Here is a 20,309-nt window from a genome sequence, read left to right as displayed (position 1 = left end):
GATGCTGCACAGAGATAATTCATTGCCTGTACCATCTGATCGGCGATCTTAGCTAATCCGAGATCCTTGGAATCAGCCAACAAACATCGACACAAATGACTAGCCCATGCCGTTACCGCCTTGGAAACCCAAGTAGCAGAAAAAAGCGGGACAAAGGCCAAAACCTGCTGCCTCAAAAGCCACACGCTTATCTCTCCTAAAGAAACCTGTTTCAGTAATAATCAGCAATGGGAGGATGTGATGCAGATGTCACTACCAGAGGTGTAGACGGCAGACACCAAACTATCCACCATCTCCCTTAGTTTTCCCAACAGATATAGATACAGGACGGATTCTGAACTGGAACAGAATTCTGAGTGCTGAGGAGAACAAATTAATTGGGAAAGGGAAAAGGAATATGGGCATCTCCCCTGTGAATGTGACCGGGACCAGAAAGTTCCCGCGGTCATCTGGACCGCTTCTATGACCGGCCATATTGGTATGGGGTGGCCGGAGGATCCAACTCACTGACAGCTGTGATTGGAACTCCCAGTGCAGCCGTAGTCAACGACAATCATTCCACAACTGTAACCAGCGTCCTGCACCCCCTGGTTAGTTCAGCTACAGAACTAAATCATGAGCCCAGGCAGGAGGGGATATATTCTCCTCAGCTGTCATAGAGGTCCCCTATGCGCCTACCAGAAAGGAAGCAAGAGGGGTACAGGCAGTATAATAGGCAACAGACTGACCAGTGGAAAACTTACTATTACAAGTCACGTAAGCATGGTAAGTGACGAGTTCAGACTGCGCTAATGGGTGTGCACGGTACTCTCTAAACTCAGACATTGAGTATTAGTGAAAAGGCAGAAAGAAAAAATGGAAGACTCCACTAAACAGTGACACAAAAAACTGTTAAGAGTGCCTAGAATCAGCCCTCAGTAGCCAACAGCCCACTACCTCCACACTGTAGGAATGTGTGCCCCTTGTGATTTTGCTATCCCACAAGGAGGAAGACCCCATGGTGCTTCTGTGCCCCAAACCATTTCATAGTGCTGCTCCGAAAACGGAAAGAGGAAGGGGCAGAGCCAGAGAGGCGGGAACCTGGCACGCCAAGACACTGCTGTTGATTGGCCGGGATGAACCCGGCCATCGATTGCCTGGAAACACCCAGTCCGATGATTGTCCAAAACCTCCTGCCAGAATGCACTCACACCCAGGCTGCACCTCCGCCAGCTACTACAGAGAGGCCCACAGGAGCCAGAGGCAGCCATGTGGAAACGCCCCACTCCCGCCCACCATCAATCTAACCCTGACCCACTATGGCAGAAAGGCAGAGGGGAAGAGCTGGGCAGGTAGGGCCATCAGTACCAGCACCTGCTTCCTGCATAGCCTCTGGTATCCACCACTGCAAGGACACAGCAGGGAAAGACAGAGCACCAGGGGTAGGGGGGAGCGGGAGGGAAATGGGAGAGAGAGTGAGAGGGTGAAGTAGAGGTGGAGCACAGGAGGGAAATGGGCTTACGATAGGGATATACCTACCTGTCCTGAAACTGCTTTGTCTTTTGCTTCATGCAAACATGGCTATGTGGAGTGGCGGGCAAGAGCTAGTTGGCTTACGGACCTCCGCCCCAGTACCTGCACGACTGTCAAGGTACCTTAGTCCGGCCACACCAACGCCAGGAGATATGGACTGCACAATTACAGCCTGTACTCTCCATTGCTACATGGGTGAAACAGAGTGCACAATTACATTCTATTACCCTGAGACATCATTTAAAAGTAAAAAAACTAAGCAGTTAGGGCCTAACTTAAGACAGGTCTGAGACTGAACTCGCCTCCAACTAAGCCAACAGAAGTACCCCCATGTTCAAGTAAAATAGATAAATCTTTATAGAAAATCCATATAGGCAAGAAGAAGATAGAACCAATTAAAAGAAGTCAAACTGCATAGATAATGGTTTAAGTACAACTTATTTAGTGTCTCTCCCAAGAAAAGTCATACAAATCACAACATTTCAAAAATTCTTAATTAAAATTGAAGAATTGCGTCTTGTGGGACCTCATATTAATTGATCTATATTTAATGTATGCTTTAATCTTGAATTATACATATTTTTCACCATGTGGGTATTCAATTTTAAATAAGAATTTTTCTGTGATTGCTTGACTTTTCTTTGAAATGTTTTTATCTATTTCTGCCTATATGGATTTTCAATAAAGATTGATTTATTTTACTTGAACATGGAAATACTCTTGTTGGCTTTGTGATTTGTGTATACTCCCATATAATTATAAGACCTTGCATAGGTGATCTGATAAAAAACTGAGGAAGCCTGCCTCCAAGGTGGCAGCAGACTATCTCATGGTTGTGTGTTCCCCAATAAGAAGAACGAGATAGAAACACCAAGGTTACTTACAGGTAGCCGTTTTTTTCCAGAGCCCATAACATCACACCTGGGAGAGGGATCTGCCCTGCAAGGACAGGAAAGCTACTGAAATAAAAGGGCAGTACCTCTCCCCTGCATCAGTTGGGTTACAGACCATGAGAGGACCTACAAATTAATTATATACACATCCAACTCCACATCACAAAATCACCCAATCTATAGTGCAAACCCATATGGTGATAAGAAGTGGGGAATATATGGGTGCCGTCATGGGCTCTGGAAAAACCTGCTACCGGTAAGTAAGCATCCAAGAGAGCACAACTGAGAGATTTCTGGAGAATTTGAAAAACCTTAGGGAGGCACCACCACTTGCAGCACCCTTCTACCAAAGGTTAAGTCAGCAGAGGATAGATTCACCCTGTAGTGTTTAAAGAAAGTAGATGGTGACTACCAAGCAGCGGCCTTACAAATTTGATCAATCAATACCTCTGCTTCCTCTTTCCAGGAGGTTGCCATGGCTCTGGTGAATGAGCCTGGATGCTTCCAGGAAACGGAGCATCATCACTAGCAGAGTAGGCTAAACTAATAGCAAATCTAATCCATCTTGCAATGGTGCCTTTTGTTACCCCATAACCCTTCCTATTACCCTGAAAGGCTACAGACAGTGACTGAACTTTCCTCCACTGGCTGGTCGTAGACATATTCTGTAACAGCGCCCTTTTAATGTCAAGATTATGAACTTTCTCCTCCCCTGAGTTCTCTGGGTAATTACAGAAGGGCAGCAGAATAATTTCTTGACTCCGATTAAATTTTAACGCTAGCTTAGGAAGATAAGCTGGATCAGGACTTAACATGATTATCCTCATATATCTGCGTATAAGGAGGCTTTGTAGAAAAGGCCCGTATATCACCCTATGAGCTGATGTCAATGCTACCAATATGATCGTTTTGAGGGTTAAGATACTTTGCCGACAACTCCTGCATGGCTTCAAATGGGTCTTTGGTCAATGCTTCTCGCACCAGGGTCAGTTCCCATGGGAGGACCCTAAGGATTGGGACTGACCTGGAGCTATCACATGATTTTATGAGTCTTGATATCCATTTATTCGCCACGAGGTGTGCCCCCCAACCAGAGTAGCTTGCGTCTGTTGTTTACTGGCCTCACCCATTGGAACCCTCATGTTAAATTTGCCCCGTCTGGCCACCACGAGAGGGAATTTCTGACCTTTAAAGAAAGATCCACCCTTCCTTCTAAACGCCCTTTTAGCAATCTTTGCACAGACAAGATTTCCCACTGAAGCTATCTCGTGTTAGGGTTCCCAAAAGGGACATAGCTTTCCTTAAGGTCATCTTTAGAAGCTCTACGGTTGACGAGGCAAGGTTTACAATCTTTTCCACCTTGTCCTCTGGTAAGAAATAAGTATGAAGTTCTGAATTCAGAACAAGGCCCAGGAAGGTTTGTTCTCTTACAGGGTTTAGTCTTGATTTCTGTGTGTTTACCATTCAGCCCAGATTTTTTAAGATGGCTGTCACCTTTTTCTTTTCAAATAATTTTATTGGTTTTTAGTAATTAAACAGGGTAAGGGAAGGAAGGTAGGAAGGGAGGAAAGGGAATGGGAAGTAAAGAACCTCGTACAGGTACGGAAAAAATTTAAAACTAGAGAACCCACAAATAGGCATTAAATAGCATATAGCAAATAACATAAAAGTAAAAGAAAATTGCCAATCCTTATTATGGGTTAACATTCTTGGAAGGAGATACAACATCCCGGTACTACAACAGCCATGATTAGGCCTCAAAATATAATACCTCTTAATAGGTCTATTTGATATGGAATTTGTTGTTCTAAGTCTTCCATTTTTTTGTATATTTATGGATGTGATTGTTGTTAATCGCAAATCTGCGTTCTAAATCGCTATGTTGGCCTATCTTATCAAGTATGTCCAAAAACTTAGGAACCTCGACTTTCTTCCACCATTGTGCTAACATGGTCTTAGCCACTAAGAGGATGTGTATAATAATGTAGCTTACTGAATCATCAGATTGTTCCATGTCTAATGAAAGAAGTGCTCTTTCAGGCGTAATTGTGAAGTCATTATCAATGAGGTTAATGTGCTGTGTGACCTGGAACCAGAGGTTTTAGATTTTAGATCAGATGACGGTAGATTATATTTAGCCCTGATCTCACCGAATTTCAAGAACTCCACTAAACTAAAAACATCCCCAACCTTTTTGATTCCAGATTTCCCCCATACCTCCGGTATCGAGAGAACATCCATCAGTGCCAATGAAGATATGGGTAGTTTTAAGATTTGCTCTGCTTTTTTGATCTTTTTAGTCGGCTTTGCAATTTGCAATTATAATTTCTCTGGTTAGCCAATAATACTTTTCTCAATTTTGAGGACATAAGTATTTACATCTATTGCATCTAGGTTCAAACAGAAGAATCTTCTTCATGATGATATCAAAGTGTGTTATTACCGAAACAGAAGTAACACTTTAACACAATTTTTCACAGTAGATGGACCAATGGTGTACTGTAACAATGTGAATGGACTCTTTGAAGAACTGAATCAAGAGTATTATCTTGCAGATTGGCGATTGTTTATTGACTCATCCCAGAGAAGTTTGAAAGCAGTGTTGCTCCACAATGGAAATGCTCACTCATGTCATCTAAAGGAAAGTTATGAAAATCTGTCAGGTGTTTTGATGCTATACAATATAAGCATCATCATTGGAATATCTGTGGATATTTGAAAGTGACTTGATCTGCTAATGGGAATGTAAAGAGGTTTCACAAAATATTGTTGCTTCTTGTGTTTATGGGACAGTAGAAATACAGTACAGCATTATGTTCATCGTGATTGGGGACACGCTTATGAGAGATGATGTGTTTGTAGGAATTCTAAGTGATAAGGAATTGAGATCTTGGAAAAGCTTCAAGTGGATCTGTGAAAACTTCTTAGGAAAAAAAAATCTCCAGAATATGTTGAAGGTGTTGAGGAACTGCTAAATGCATACCAGTGTCTTGAATGTTGCATGTTTCGGAAAATGCACTTTTGCATTCAGATTTAGATTTCTTCCCTCAACATCTTGGGGATGTAAGCGATGAACAAGGCGAGCAGTTTCACCAAGACATTAAAGTAATGGGACACCGCTACCAGGGTTTTTGGAAAGACTCAACGATGGCAGATTACTGTTGGATGTTATATAAGGACAACCCTGAAAAATCGTATCAACGACAGTAATGTCAAGCACTTTTAATTTCTGCTCATATTTTGGTTTCTATTTTGCATGTGAAATTATTTTGGTTCAATAAAAACTGTTTTGTAAGGTGAGGCATTTTTTTCTGATATGTAGATTACTGTTTTAATGTCGCCAGTACATTTCCTAAACCTTATAATAATGATGCTGCTCCATGGAAACTATACGTGCTACAGAAAAACTATACATTTTTTAAATCAGGACAAAAATATGATTCAGAAAAGTACAAAGTCACCTGCGATGATTACAAAAAATATTTTTTTGTAGACCTGTGAATTATTTGTATAGTTTACCAAGTACTTTTTAAGACAGTTCCAGACAGAATTCAACAGAAAAAGACACCATGTGCACTTTCCGATTTTCAGCAAATGTATGAAATAATATTTTTACAACTATATATAATATCAAGGTAATATTCTATTCACCGTTTCATTCCCCGCCTTAGCTCAAACAGCTTCTGACCTTCTGGAATGGAAAAAACACGGATCACTGTGCCCTGTAGAGGAAAGTATCATGTCAGAGAATGTATACAAGTAGAAGATGGCTACACAGCACTAGGGGTGTTAAACGTGATCTGCAGAACAATGTCTTAATGACAGGGGCGTAACTACCGCGGTCTCAGGGGTTGCAGCTGCAACAGGGCCCGGAGTGCTTAGGGGCCCGCCCAGTCTAGCAAAGAAGGAGCCTGGCGTCTGCGTCATTTCCGGTCCTGTGCATTGTGGGGGAGTATTGGGTGTAGTCGCCAGCTTCAGAATGTGCAATGCAGAATCGATCTCCCTGCTCTGGACCCAGCCGCGATGGTGGGTACACGTTCCCCTCTCAGCATCTGACGTCACTGATACAGACACTGACAGGGGTCACAATGACGTCAGTACTCAGCGCCCGCGGTCCGGAGATGTGAGAGAGCTCAGAGCACCGCGGGAACAAGGAGGAGAGGAGAGGTGAGTATTGAATTTATTGTTTTATCTGGGTGCATTATACTATACAGACCTATGGGGAATGCATGATACTATACAGGCCTATGGGGAATGCATTATACTATACAGGCCCATGGGGAATACATGATACTATACAGGCCTATGGGAAATGCATTACATTATACAGGCCAATGAGGAATGCATTACACTATATAGGCCTATGGGGAGTGCATTATATTATATTGAGGACTATCTGGTACATTATACTATATGGAGGCTATCTAGGGGGCCATCGTACAGAGTGTCGATTAAAGTGAGGGAGCAATCATACAGTGTTGGAGTCATCTTACAGTGTGGAGGATACTAACGGGTCAGTACACTGTGTGTGTGGTACTATACAGTGATGGGACATTATACTGTGCATAAGAGAGCATCATACTGTGTATAGGGGTGATGTACAGGAGAGACTCAGGACATTTTTCAATGTTAAGTGGGCACTTATTGTTATAGGGGAACTCAGGTTACTGTGTCTATCAAAGGGGCACACAAGGCACTATTACTTTCTAGGGGGCAAAATGTGGGCACTGTTTTCTAGGGCACTTGCGCCCAACATTATTATATTCTAAAGAGTTGCTTTAGAATTTAGAGGACACAGAGAACCACACAGCAGGTGCACTAATAGGGACACATACGGCAGCAGTGGCTCAGCACTGGGGTATCAACAGGATAAGGAGTTTGTGCAAGTTGGGAAAAGATGGAGATGGTGCTGAAAATATGAGACGTGAAATGTGTCTTTGTTGTATTCTCTGCAGATGAGTCCTGGGTGAAAGAGGTTGACGTGTCGGTCTGGGCCAGATGGAAAAACGGGAAAAGTGAACAATTCCATCAGAAAGAACGCCAGCGGTAAGTCACCATCTGTAACTGTGCTGTGATCTCTTGTATGTTCCGTAGGACTGGTATCTACCATTGACCATATGGCGGTAATATCAATGTTAGTCTTGTAGTGTGACTAATGGCTGCATAATTAATGGGAGGTGTGTATCACAGGGATGGCTGCTCCCTGTGATGTAACCCGAAGTATTTTTTCTTTAGTACACGTAAGCCCTAAGTTGTTGTTGTTCACACTTGGGTCCGGGTTACAGGTAGCTCTAAGAGATGGGAGGGTCAATCTACCCATATACCTCACCCCGAGGTGAGGGTGCTCACTGTACCCCTTTTTGCCATGCAGAAGCCTGTGTGGTTGTGTGTTTGAGGGCCTGCGGTGATGTCACTATCACGTGACTAGCCATGTGATAGGTACCTGGGTGTGGTTACAGCTACGTAATGGAGGTGTGTTTGGCACATGGGAGTGAGTGTTTGGGAGTCTGTCAGTGTGGACAGATTTCCATGTGTCCAGGCTGGACACTAAAGAGTGGTCTGTGTGCAGAGAAGGAGAAGTCTCCCTGCGTGTGTGGCTCCAGACCAAACCTGTTTGCTAGACATTGCACAGTCTGGGGAGCTGTGCTGGCTAGTCTGAGCCAGAGGAAGGAGGTCTGTGGGATACCTCCAGAGTGGACGGTCTGACAACCGTGAGTGATACTGACCGGGGTCAGTGAGAAGTGTTTGTGGGATACCTCTGAGGATAAGAGGCATCCAAGAACCTGTGTGGTCGACACCAACAGGTAACGGACAGGAATCCATGTTATGCTGACTGTGGTCAGTGAGAGACTGTGTTTAAGAGCCGAATGCGTAACTGACAGTGTACTGGCTGCTGCATGCTACCAAGCTCCTGATGAGCGGTTTATGCTGTACTCTAATAAACCGAATGGACTTTTTAACCCTAAGTGTCCCGGTATCTACCTCAATGACTGGCCAAGTGAGTAATTCCCCATCCACAGATAGTGTGGGACGTTTCAGACTTTAAATAGATATTATTTTCAGTAACAGCGCAGTCATCTGCTGAGGTTCTCCTACATCCACTATTAGGGTGTGTTGCCTAGTTGTAATCAAGATTACCTGGTTAGGGGCCCACTCTGAAACTTCACCCCCCTGAACCAAAACCCTATCTACGTCTCTGAGTACACCCAATACACCCCCACACTGCACAGGACCGGAAATGACGTGCTGCAGCATCATACCAGGAAGAAACAGTACACAGATTTCAAACGCTGGGAGTGCGCTTGGAATTGGAGCGAAGGAGGACATGAACGCCCAGAGTGTCATATTTTGGCATGGGGGGGGCAATTGAAAGTTCTCACCGGGGCCCATAACTTTATAGTTACGCCACTGCTTAATGACTAAATCTGCTGACAAAGATATTATGATATTTTACTGTAAGGCTATTCTAAAGAAAACAACTAAATTCACACTACAAACAGTTGACCAGAAGAGCAATAAACTGACAACCTCTCAGAATGGATGTATGAGGTAATAAGAAGAAACGAAGATGTAGTGAAAATTTGTGGAAAAAATCCTACAATCAGAAAAAGTGGGTCCACAGCAAAAACATATCTAGGAATTTGAAAGAAACACGCCGGTCAAAAAAGTAATTATCGCCCGTTATATAATTTACATGACGTCATTACATACAGTGGGGAAAATAGGTATTAGACCTACCGGTAATGATGTTTCTAGGAGTCCATCCTGACAGCACCATGGAGGACATCCTCCTCCTCCTTACAGGGACAGGAAAGCACACGAGAGGTTAAAAGGCCCCGCCCCACCCCTTTTCCCTCAGTGATTTAACGAGTACCACAGCGTGGATAATGCAATAATTATTTTAATGATACCATCATATTACATCATATGACATAACATAAGATAAACAGGGAGGGAACTACCCGTGCTGTCAGAATGGACTCCTGGAAACATCATTACCGGTAGGTCGAATACCTATTTTCCAGGACGTCCCCTGACAGCACCAAGGAGAGTACCAAAGCACCTCCTCAGGGTGGGAGAACCTTTCTCCCGAATGCAGTATGTTGGCCTCATAGCACATCAAGCTTGTAGTGTCTTCAAAACGTATTAAGGCTGGCCCAGGTTGCCGCTCTACAAATCTGCTCGACTGAGGCGCCTGCGTGCTCAGCCCAGGAGGCCGAAACTGCCCTGGTAGAGAGAGCCCTTAAGGAATCTGGAGGGCTGGCGACTTCCGACTGGTAGGCGTCCGAAATTACCGAGGTGATCCATCTTGCGATGGACGCCTTAGAGGCTTTTATCCCCTTATTTCTACCCCCAAAGAGGATGAACAGGTTTGGGTCAATACGCCAGTCATTAGTGGCCTCTAGATAGCTTATAACTGCCTGTCTTACGTCTAGAGAGTGGAGACGCTGTTCCTTCCCATTGCGGGGATTGCTGCAGAAGGATGGTAACACTATCTCCTGATTTATATTCTGGTAAGAGGCTACCTTGGGGATAAACGCCGGATCTAATCTTAAGATTATATGATCTTCTCTGATCTGGAGATATGGATCTTTGGTGGACAGGGCCTGGATCTCTCCTATTCTTTTGGCTGTGGTGATGGCTACAAGGAAAGCCGTCTTCCGAGTGAGAGTTGAAATGGTCATCCTTTCACTAGGGATGTAGCGGTCCCTACATAAGGATCTGAGTACCAGGCCGAGGTCCCATGGCTGGGTGAGCTGTCTAATTGTGGGGCGAAGACGCTGCGTGGCCTTTATGAATCTTACCACCCAAGGATGGGAAGCTAAAGGGTAGTCAAAGAAGGAGCTCAAGGCCGAAATCTGGACTTTTAACGTGCTTGGTTAAAGGCCCTTATTATACCCCGACTGTAGAAAGTCTAGAACACTAGGGAGGTCGGGGGTACCTGCCAGGAGGTCGGACCTGCCACCTTCCAGGCGGTATCTCTTCCGGTAGATTGCGGATGTTACCGGCTTCCTGCTGGCCAGTAGAGTGGATATGACCTGATCGGATAAGCCCTTTGCTCTCAAGATGTTCCTTTCAGGATCCATGCCGAGAGGTGTAGTCTTGCTGGATCTGTGTGGCGGATCGGGCCCTGGTGGATGATGTCCTCCTTCAGGGGTAGCTCGACTGGGTTTCCTACTGCCATGGCCCCTAGCAGCGGAAACCAACTCCTCCTTGGCCAGTATGGCACTATCATCATCACCGTTGCGCGGTCCTCGCGGATCTTCCTGAGTACCGCCGGTATAAGCGCCAGTGGTGGGAGTGCGTACAGGAGAGGTTCCTTCCAGGCCTTGCTCAGGGCATCCACTCCATCCGGGTGGTCCGCCGGGTTCAGGGAGTAGAATCTGGCAACCTTTGAGTTCTTCCGGTTTGCGAACAGGTCTACACTGGGGGTCCCCCAACGCTGACATAGTTGACGAAAGATCTCTCCGTTTAGTTCCCACTCTGTCGGGCACACCTGCTGTCTGCTTAGGTAGTCTGCCACTACATTCTGAGAACCCTCCAGGTGGATTGCCGTTACTGAGAAGACAACCTCTTCTGCCCAAGCGAATATTCGTTCTGCTAGTGCCTGGAGCGGTCGATGTCTCGGGCCTCCCTGGTGCTTCAGGAACGAGACTGCCGTTGTGTTGTCGGACAGTATTCGGACGTGTCGATTTCTCACTACCGACCGATTGTGACGCAGGGCTTCCCAGACCGCATAGAGCTCCCTGAAGTTGGAGGATCTGTTTCTGATGCTGACTGGCCATCTTCCCTGGAAAATTCTTCCTTCTACATGGGCTCCCCATCCCCACGTACTGGCGTCTGTAGGGATTACCACGTAAGGCAAGGTTGTCCATAGCACGCCCACCTGTAAGTTTCTGGGCTGTATCCACCACCGTAGAGATCTTTTTACCAGATCTGGCAATGATATGGCCCGTCTACTGAATCCTGACGTCTGTCCCATCTCGTGATGATTTCTTTTTGCAGGGGCCTCGAATGGAACTGGGCCGTCATCAGGCCCAGGACCTCCATTGCCCCTCTTATGGAGGAGCGATGTTTTAGGAGGCTCTTGGCTCTGTCCTGAATGATCCGCTGCTTCTTTTCTGGTAGCAGGGATACTCTGCTTCTTGAGTCTCGAAGGACTCCCAGGAAGATTTTCCTGCTTTCTGGCTTTAGGTCCGACTTCTGATCGTTGATAAGCCAGCCGAGATACTCCAATGTTCTGATCGTTCGGCTCCTGTCCTGAATGAGACTCTCTTCTGATCTTGCGACTAGGAGAAAATCGTCTAGGTATGGTATTATAGTGACCCCCTGGCTTCTCAGGTAGGCCACTACCTCTGTTACCAGCTTTGTGAATATTCGGGGGGCTGAAGCCAGCCCGAATGGAAGGCATTGGAACTGGAAATGGCAGGTCCGGGCCGGTAGTCTGATTGCAAATCTTATGGTCCGAGATGAGGGATGGATGGGGAACTGATAATACGCACTCTTCAGGTCGAGGGTACACATAACGGCATTCCTGTCTATAAGATGAATTGCCGAATGTATTGATTCCATCCTAAACCTCTTGTATACCACCCAGGCGTTTAGAGGTTTCAAGTTTATGATAGTTCTGGCCTCGCCGGATGGTTTTGTAATGGAGAACAGGGAGGAGTAGTGACCCTTTCCCCTCTCCGACTGCGGAACTGGCACTATGACCTTTGACCTGAGCATGTTCTGTAGGTCTGCCCACATGGCAGAGCCTTCCGGGACTACGGTGGGGGCAATGTATCTGTCGGGGGGAGAGGAACAACATTCTATGCTGTAACCTTCTGCGATAGTTCTGAGGACCCACTGGTTGTGAGTTACCTGGCCCCACCTCTCTGCGAAGTGTCGCAGTCTTCCCCCGATGCCTATGGCATCATTGCCTTCTGGACCTGGAGGCTGATGCAAAAAGAGTGGCTTTGCTTCTCCCCCCTTGGCTCTGAACGTTTCTATAGGAGTTTCGATTGGATCTACCCTGGCTCCTAAAGTCGATCTGTCTCCGGAAAAAGGGCCCCCTCCAAAAGGACTGGGGACGCTTGGGTTTTTCCTCTGGAAACCCTTTGCTTTTGTCAAGACACCTGCTCTAAGATGCTATCTAGAGCTGGTCCGAACACCCTTGAGCCTGAAAAGGGGATGGAGCAAAGCTTTGCCTTTGAAGCATTATCCCCCACCAGGACTTTAGCCAAACTGCTCGCCTAGCGGCATTGGAAAGGGAGCTGTTTCTGGCTGCGAATCTTACTGATTCGGCCGACGTATCTGAAAGAAAAGCCGTGGCTGATTTCTTCAGGGGGAGGGAAGCTAGGATCTCGGATCTAGGGGTCTTGTTGGTTAAGTGCTATTCCAACTGCCCCACCCATAGGAACATGGACCTGGCCACCGAGGTGGCTGCTATGTTAACCCTAGTGAGGGCAGCCGCCGTTTCCATGTTCTCTTTAACAGGACATCCGCCTTCCTGTCCATTGGGTCTCGGAGACTTGACGAGTCCTCGAAGGGGATGGCGGTCTTTTTGGTAACCTTAGCTACAGGAACATCGATCTTAGGAATTTCCTCCCACAATCGAGTTTCCTCTGGGTCAAAAGGCAGTCGGCTCTTAAAGTCCCGGGACAGCACGAGTCGACGTTCTGCCTCCTTCCACTCTTCTAGGACCATTGTCTTAATGTGCTCACTTACAGGAAACACAGTCTGTCTCCGAGCAACCAGACCCCCAAAAATCAGGTCCTGTCGGGACTGCGGTTTAGGAACTTCTTCAATTTGCATGGTGTTCCTTACCGCCTGCACCAAGTCATCAGTGTCCTCTAGTCTAAACAGGTATTTCCTGCCTTGGTCCTGCCTGTCGGTCGGGATCTCTCCCTCTTCCTCGGGATCCGAGTCCTGGAGGTCTGACCCTTCAGACGAGCTTGTTTCCGAGGCTAGCTCCATCTCCCACCTCGGCCGCTTCCGGCCTGGCCCCGGACTGGGGGACTGTGGCCATGAGAGGCTGGATCTGGAGGCCTGTACTTCCACCCAAATCAGGGATCGCATCTCGGCAAGGAAGGACGGTTGCTCGTCTTTTACAACCCTTGAAGTGCAGGGTCCGCAGAGAGTTTTGATGTGGGTGTCTGGCAGCTTTACCCTGCAGACCGGGCATCTGACAGATTTAGATGTGGCCTTGGCCGGATCTTTAGCCTCTGTCGGGGGCCTGGGGTACCCTTCTCCTGTATGATACAGAATAGGGATAGTCGGGTTAATCGTCCTGGGCTGCGGGGAAGGCGGTGTGGGGGGTGGATTGCGCCAAGCGCACTTACCCCTCTGTCGGCTAGTGCCTCTGGGTCCATAACCACCAAAGCTGCTGCAGGCGTGTGCTGAGCCTGCTGGCCTGCGGTGAGCTGCTGGCGTGCGCTGAGCCTTCTGGTGTGCGGTGAGCTGCTGGCGTGCGCTGAGCCTGCTGGCGTGCGGTGAGCTGCTGACGTGCCCAGGCTGCTGGCGCGCTGATTCAAAGTCAGCGCATGACGTCACCGCTGCGCCACAGGTCCTCCCGCGATAGCCGAGACCACGCCTGCAGCTTCCGCTTCCTGCCCGGATCTGACGCACCCCGGGCGTTCTGTAATGGCGGCGTCCGCACCACTGCCTGCGGGGATCCGGCTTCCTGACCTGTGAAGCCGGCGCCCGCACCGCCTGCAGGGACTCGGCTGCCACTGCAGTACAGCGTGGAGACGAGAGCCTCCCACCGGGAGGAGCGGCTCCCTCCTGGAGCGACGTCCTGCTCCTGTCTTTGGGGCAGAGGGACTCCCCACTGGGAAGTGTCGGCCCTGGGCATCCCGGCAGGGGGAAGGTTTGGACTGGCCGCCCGATCCCCCTGCGCCCTCCGGTAAGTTGATCTTCCTCTCGTATGTCCCTCCATGCAGAGACAGGAAAGACACTGAGGGAAAAGGGGTGGGGCGGGGCCTTTTAACCTCTCGTGTGCTTTCCTGTCCCTGTAAGGAGGAGGAGGACGTCCTCCATGGTGCTGTCAGGGGGACATCCTGGAAAATAAGCATTTGATACACTGCCGATTTTGAAAGTTTTCCCACCTGCAAAGAATGGAGAGGGCTGTAATTTTTATCGTAAGTACACTTCAACTGTAAGAGAAAGAATCTAAAAAAAATCCAGAAAATCAAATTACACTTGAAAATCGGCAGTGCATGAAATACTTCTTTTCCCCTCTGTATACATTGTAAGAGTATACATTTTTGTGACATGGGAGGCAGGGCTGTGGAGTCGGAGCCGGTATAAAATGGATCGACTCCGAAAATACATAATAAATTGGGTACAGTAGTCCAATGCAGTTTGTTGGGAATTTTTTTTCATAAGAATTTGGGAAAGTTATGAAATGTCCAATAAATGTCTGTCCTATTCCTGATCTAAGGTCTAGACTTTTAGCTGTGATATGTGCTGCAGTTTATGTTAATGCTAAGTAGTGAAGCTCCTTCTCTACAGATAAGGGAAAAAAATAACAAAACACACAAGAAAGGAATGGCTGCATTAATCTCAGAACTTCTGGAGTGAACAGGTAAGCAGGATTAAGGTAAAGGCCCCGTCGCACACAGCGATCTCGCTAGTGAGATCGCTGATTTTGTGTCGCCACAGCGATCTCGTCAGCGAGATCGCTGTGTCTGACGGGAATCAGCGACCGGCCCCCCTGCCAGGTATCGCTGGTCGTGCTCGATCGACCTGGGCCATTTTTTGATCGCTGGTCTCCCGCTGGCCAGCACGCATCGCTGCGTGTGGCAGCGAGAGAACAGCGATCAGCGACGCTGGTTTCTAATGTAAATATCCTGGATACCCGATGTTTACATTAGGAACCAGCTTGCTCGCTGGTTCTGATCGCTGGAGCTGTCTATGTGACAGCTCACCAGCGATCAGCCTAACGATGTCCCAGCGATCCCATCCATGTCGGATCATTGGTGGGATCGCTGGGATATCGTTATGTGTAACCGGGGCTTGAGTGCTTCTTAAAGCATATCTAAACTCTCAACAAACTCCGCATAAATCAATAGTCCGGTATATGTTGTCTCTGTATGCTTGATGTTTTAGTATTTTTTTCCTCTTCGCTCATGTTTGGAGAAATTAGCTGCTCTTATGACATATACATAAACTGTTTTGTAACATCTCAAATTTGGATATACAGCAACAGGATCAATGAGGACATATATTTGTGTGTGTTCTGGAACGTGATTCAGCACAAACATGCTCCCTCCCTCCTCCCCTCTTCATAGACTGTGAAGAAATATGATGTGAAGCATTTAGTCAGCTGTACCCTGAGACAAGCCTGACATTGAAAGTTCAGAGTAAAGCTAACAACATATTTAGCAAACTTTATACTTATCATCTGTCCCAGTGATTTATGCAAAGAGTTTTATTTCTATCCTAAATTATACAGTGCATCATTCCCTATTGTTGCAAGAATTTCAATATACCAGAATGATTTTTAGTGCGAATTTACATAATTACAAAACTTCTAACAAGCATCTTATGAAGTCAGCTGCATTTGAGCATTTCACAGTGACTCAAGCAAGATAAAAGACATTTTGTGTGTCAGTGTATAAGTGACCCAGATGAAAACAAATGATGCCGTTTCTTCATCCTCATCAGATGAGGAGTTTGATTTCAAAAAGTATTGGAGCAAGGCAAAGTGTTGCTGTAGGGAAAAAGATTCCATTCCCATAGAAAACAGATTGACCATATTTCAGCAAAACTTTTCACTTGTTCTCAAAGAAGTAGAAGAGTTCAATCCTTCATCAAAACTGACTGTGCATGAGGCAATTCCTTTATACCCTGAAATTGTTAGAGATGTTGTTCTCTAGCCTTTAAATAATTACTGTAGATCATATTTGAGGTCATCTATGAAGGAGGATCTGATTGCGGCGATACTATTTCTCAGTAAAAATTCATAGACTGCACAAATGTTATTCAGTACGGTTTTGTTGAAAATGTTTTTTTTCCACTTACTGCAAAGTGTATAATAAATTGTAAATATGCAAAAGCTTTTTGTTCTAAAGTTGTATTATTTCAATAAATATATTTTATGTTCTATCTAAATGGCTTGATTACTGTATCATAATAATGATTAAAAGTCTGATGTTACCATTTTACTACAGTAAATTTATCACTTAAACTTAAGCATGAGCCAAGTATGAGCAGTCGGAGTCAGGGAAATTGAGGAGTCGGAGTCGAAGGTTTGGCTTACCGACTACACAGCTCTGATAGGAGGTGATAGAAGGCTTTTACCATTGTATATCTATGTAGTGACATCTACTGCAGCCTTTTGCTGGAGATATGTAAAAACACTAATGTGGTGTGAACAGAGCTTTATTGAGGCCGCTATTCCTACTTAAATAGCAGTTTACAGGTTCACACAAATAAGCTTTATACAAAACAAGAACTTTACCTTTTCTGAAGCTGTTGCTAGTTTTGTGCCACTTGCATCAAAAGCCAACGCTGCCAGAGGGCTATTATGGGCAGGGATCATATTAGCTGCTCTCTGTAAAGTATAAATAGCGGAAACATTTTTATTTAACTTCATTTTTTTAAGTGGTTTAATTTTTTGGTACTGTGCACATTTTCACAATATATTACAGGGGATGACTGCTATAAATCACAGTTGGCACCTGTTGAGGATGGTATGGGAACAGCTCCAGGGGTCCGGACCACCCACTGGACATTACTGCATGCCCACGTGTCGTGTGACAATGCACTGACGTAAAATGATACCTGAATGTTGGAAAAGGTTAATGTTTAACAAACCCATCACTCACCAAGTTAACAGTGTCAAAGACCTGGACTTCTCCAATGGTGGCACTTCCTGGATACGCCAAGTAGCAATTGTCTCCGTTAATTGATAGAGCGCAGAGGCCTTAAAATACACAAAAGTAACTTTGAGACTAATAGGTACAGCAAAGTACTAGACTTAGTACATACTTTAATACAACATTCTTTAAAGGGGTTTTCCCACAAAGTTCATTTTAATCAATAGATTTTGGAATAAATAATAATTTCCATAATTGGATGTGTTTAAATAAAATGTTCCTATACTGAGATAATCTTATAAATGTACCACTGCTGTGTACTGTGTAATGGCTGTGTCTGATCATGCAGGAACATGGTCTGATCATACCATAGCTCCTGGGCAGGGGAGGAAGCAGAAGAGCATACAGACAATACAGCATGGAATCACAGATGATTCTTTCTTTGAGGTAAAATATTGTTTTACCTCACAAAAATGTTTTACCTCACAAAAAGAATCAGCTGTGATGCCGTGCTGTAATGTCTGCTCGCTTTCCCCAGTGTATATGTTAATTGAAGGTTAAAAATGCTTCATGGACAGGATCCAGTAATCCACTGGAACATAGGTTGTAGGGCACCAAGCAAAAGTGCCAGGGCCTGTGACACAATGATGATCTGCATCCTGCATGCAGCACACTGACACCGCTACACCAGAAATTTGAATCCAACTATAAGACTAGTAAACCCTGCTGTTAATGAAGCAGCTCATCTGGCCTGAAAACAAAATTGCCCTATCCTCCCCCACGTGTTTGTGGTTTTTGAAAACCAAGTGATTTTCAAGAAATTATTATGGTATGGAATCACAAGTTTCTGTAGTTACATTGGTATTTGACATCCTGGTATGGAATCACAAGCTTTTGTAGTTAAACACTGGTATTTGACATTCCAGTATGGAATCACAAGCTTATGTAGTTACATTGGTATTTGACAGTCCGGTATGGAATCACAAGTTTATAGTTGTGCTCAAAAATCTACATAACCCGGCAGAATTTTTGCTTTCTTGGCCTATTTTTTCAGAGAATATGAATGATAACACCAAACCTCTTTCTCCACTCATGGTTATTGGTTGGATGAGGCCATTTTATTGTCAAACTACTGTGTTTTCTCTTTTTAAATCATAATGACAACCCTGATCAAAGGTTCACATACCCTGGTGATTTTGGCCTGATAACATGCACAGAAGTTGACACAAATGGGTTTGAATGGCTACTAAAGGTAACATCCTCACCTGTGACCTGTTTGCTTGTAATCAGTGTGTGTGCATAAAAGCTGTGTGAGTTTCTGGGATCCAGACAGACTCTTGCATCTTTCATCCAGCCACTGATCTTTCTGGATTGTGAGTCATGGGGAAAGCTAAAGAATTGTCAACGGATCTACTGGAAAAGGTAGTTGAACTGTATAAAACAGGAAAGGGATATAAAAAGATATCCAAGGAATTGATAATGCCAGTCAGCAGCGTTCAAACTGTGATTTATAAATGGAAAATCAGGTGCTCTTTAAAAACAAAACCATGGTCAGGTAGACTAACAAAAGTGTCATCCACAACTGCCAGGAAAATTGTTCAGCATGCAAAGAAAAACTCACAAATAACATCAGCTAAAATACTGGACTCTCTGAAAACTAGCGGTGTGGCTGTTCCAAGATGCACAATAAGGAGGCAATTGAAGAAAAATGGGCTGCATGGTTGAGTCGAAAGAAGAAAGCCATTACTGCGCAAATGCCACAAAGTATCTCGCCTACACAACAAAAAACAGCACAGACACAAGCCTTAAAACTACTGGAACAAGGTAATTTGGAGTGATGAGCTCAAAATTGAACTTTCTGGCCACAGCCATAAACTATACATTTGGAGAGAGGTCAACAAGGTCTATGATGAAAGGAACACCATTCCTAATGTAAAGCACTGAAGTGGATCACTGATGTATTGGGGATGTGTGAGCTACAAAGGCACGGGAAACTTGGTCAAAGTTGAAGGAAAAATGAATGCAACATGTTATAAGCAAATACTGGAAGAAAATTTGCACTCATCAGCCTGGAAGCTGTGCATGGGGTGTACATGGACGTTCCAACATGACAACAATCCAAAACACAAGGCCAAGTCGACCTGTCAATGGCTACAGCAGAACAAAATGAAGGTTCTGGAGTGGCCATCTCAGTATCCTGATCTCAGTATCATTGACCCACTCTGGGGAGATCTCAAGCATGCAGTTCATGCTAGACAGCCCAGGAATTTACAGGAACTGGAGGCTTTTTGCCAAGAAGAGTGGGCAGCTTTACCATCTGAGAAAATAAAGAACCTTATCCACAACTACCACAAAAGACTTCAAGCTATCATTGATGTTTGAGGGGGCAATACACACGTGGTCAAAATAATAGGTTCCTCTCGTTTAATGACAGACAAACCCATAAAGGACACAGAAAAAACTGGAATCTGACAAAAGCAATAATAAATAAAAAATCTATGAAAATTAACAAATGAAAGTCAGACATTGCTTTTCAACCATGCTTCCACGGAATTTAAAAAAAATAAAACTCATGAAATAGGCCTGGACAGAAATGATGGTACCCTTAACTTAATATTTTGTTGCACAATCTTTTGAGGCAATCACTGCAATCAAACGATTCCTGTAACTGTCAATGAGACTTCTGCACCTCTCAACAGGTATTTATTTTGGCCCACTCCTCAAGAGCAAACTGCTCCAGTTGTCTCACGTTTGAAGGTTGCCTTTTCCAGACGGCATGTTTCAGCTCTTTCCAAAGATGCTCAATAGGATTTAGGTCAGGGCTCATAGAAGCCAAATATTTATCCAAATATCCCTGTTTTGCCCATAGAAAATATGCTTCAAATCAAGGACCCTCGTATCAGTTTTCACATCCTTTATACATTTAACCCCTTCCCGACATGTGCCGTACATGTACGGCGGCACGATCGCGCGGTCTCACAGTGAGCGCCACGGCGATTGTGTGTGGGTGTCAGCTCTGTGTGAGAGCTGACACCCCGCAGCAACGGACATAATTGGTGTTGGCACCGATCGTGGGTATTTAGCCCATCTGAAGCCACTG

General features: G+C 45.3%; 1 protein-coding gene across 2 annotated transcripts in view; it reads right to left on the bottom strand.

The window, feature by feature from the left end:
* WIPI2 (WD repeat domain, phosphoinositide interacting 2) overlaps window positions 1-20,309 on the bottom strand; it is a 205,890-nt gene that overhangs the window by 61,529 nt on the left and 124,052 nt on the right. For both annotated transcript variants that reach the window (XM_073558131.1, XM_073558132.1), the window contains 3 exons: window positions 17,219-17,316; window positions 16,852-16,944; window positions 6,057-6,127 (listed from right to left, as the gene is read on the bottom strand). In XM_073558131.1, the coding sequence (XP_073414232.1) occupies window positions 6,057-6,127; window positions 16,852-16,944; window positions 17,219-17,316 (262 nt within the window). The remainder of the gene's footprint in view (window positions 1-6,056; window positions 6,128-16,851; window positions 16,945-17,218; window positions 17,317-20,309) is intronic.

This window comes from Dendrobates tinctorius, unplaced genomic scaffold (genome assembly GCF_039654945.1).
Source record: "Dendrobates tinctorius isolate UK_male_01 unplaced genomic scaffold, ASM3965494v1 ptg000254l, whole genome shotgun sequence".
Classification (NCBI taxonomy): Eukaryota; Metazoa; Chordata; class Amphibia; order Anura; family Dendrobatidae; genus Dendrobates; species Dendrobates tinctorius.
Note: the sequence above shows the minus strand (reverse complement) of the source record. Positions and strands in the feature narration are given on the sequence as shown.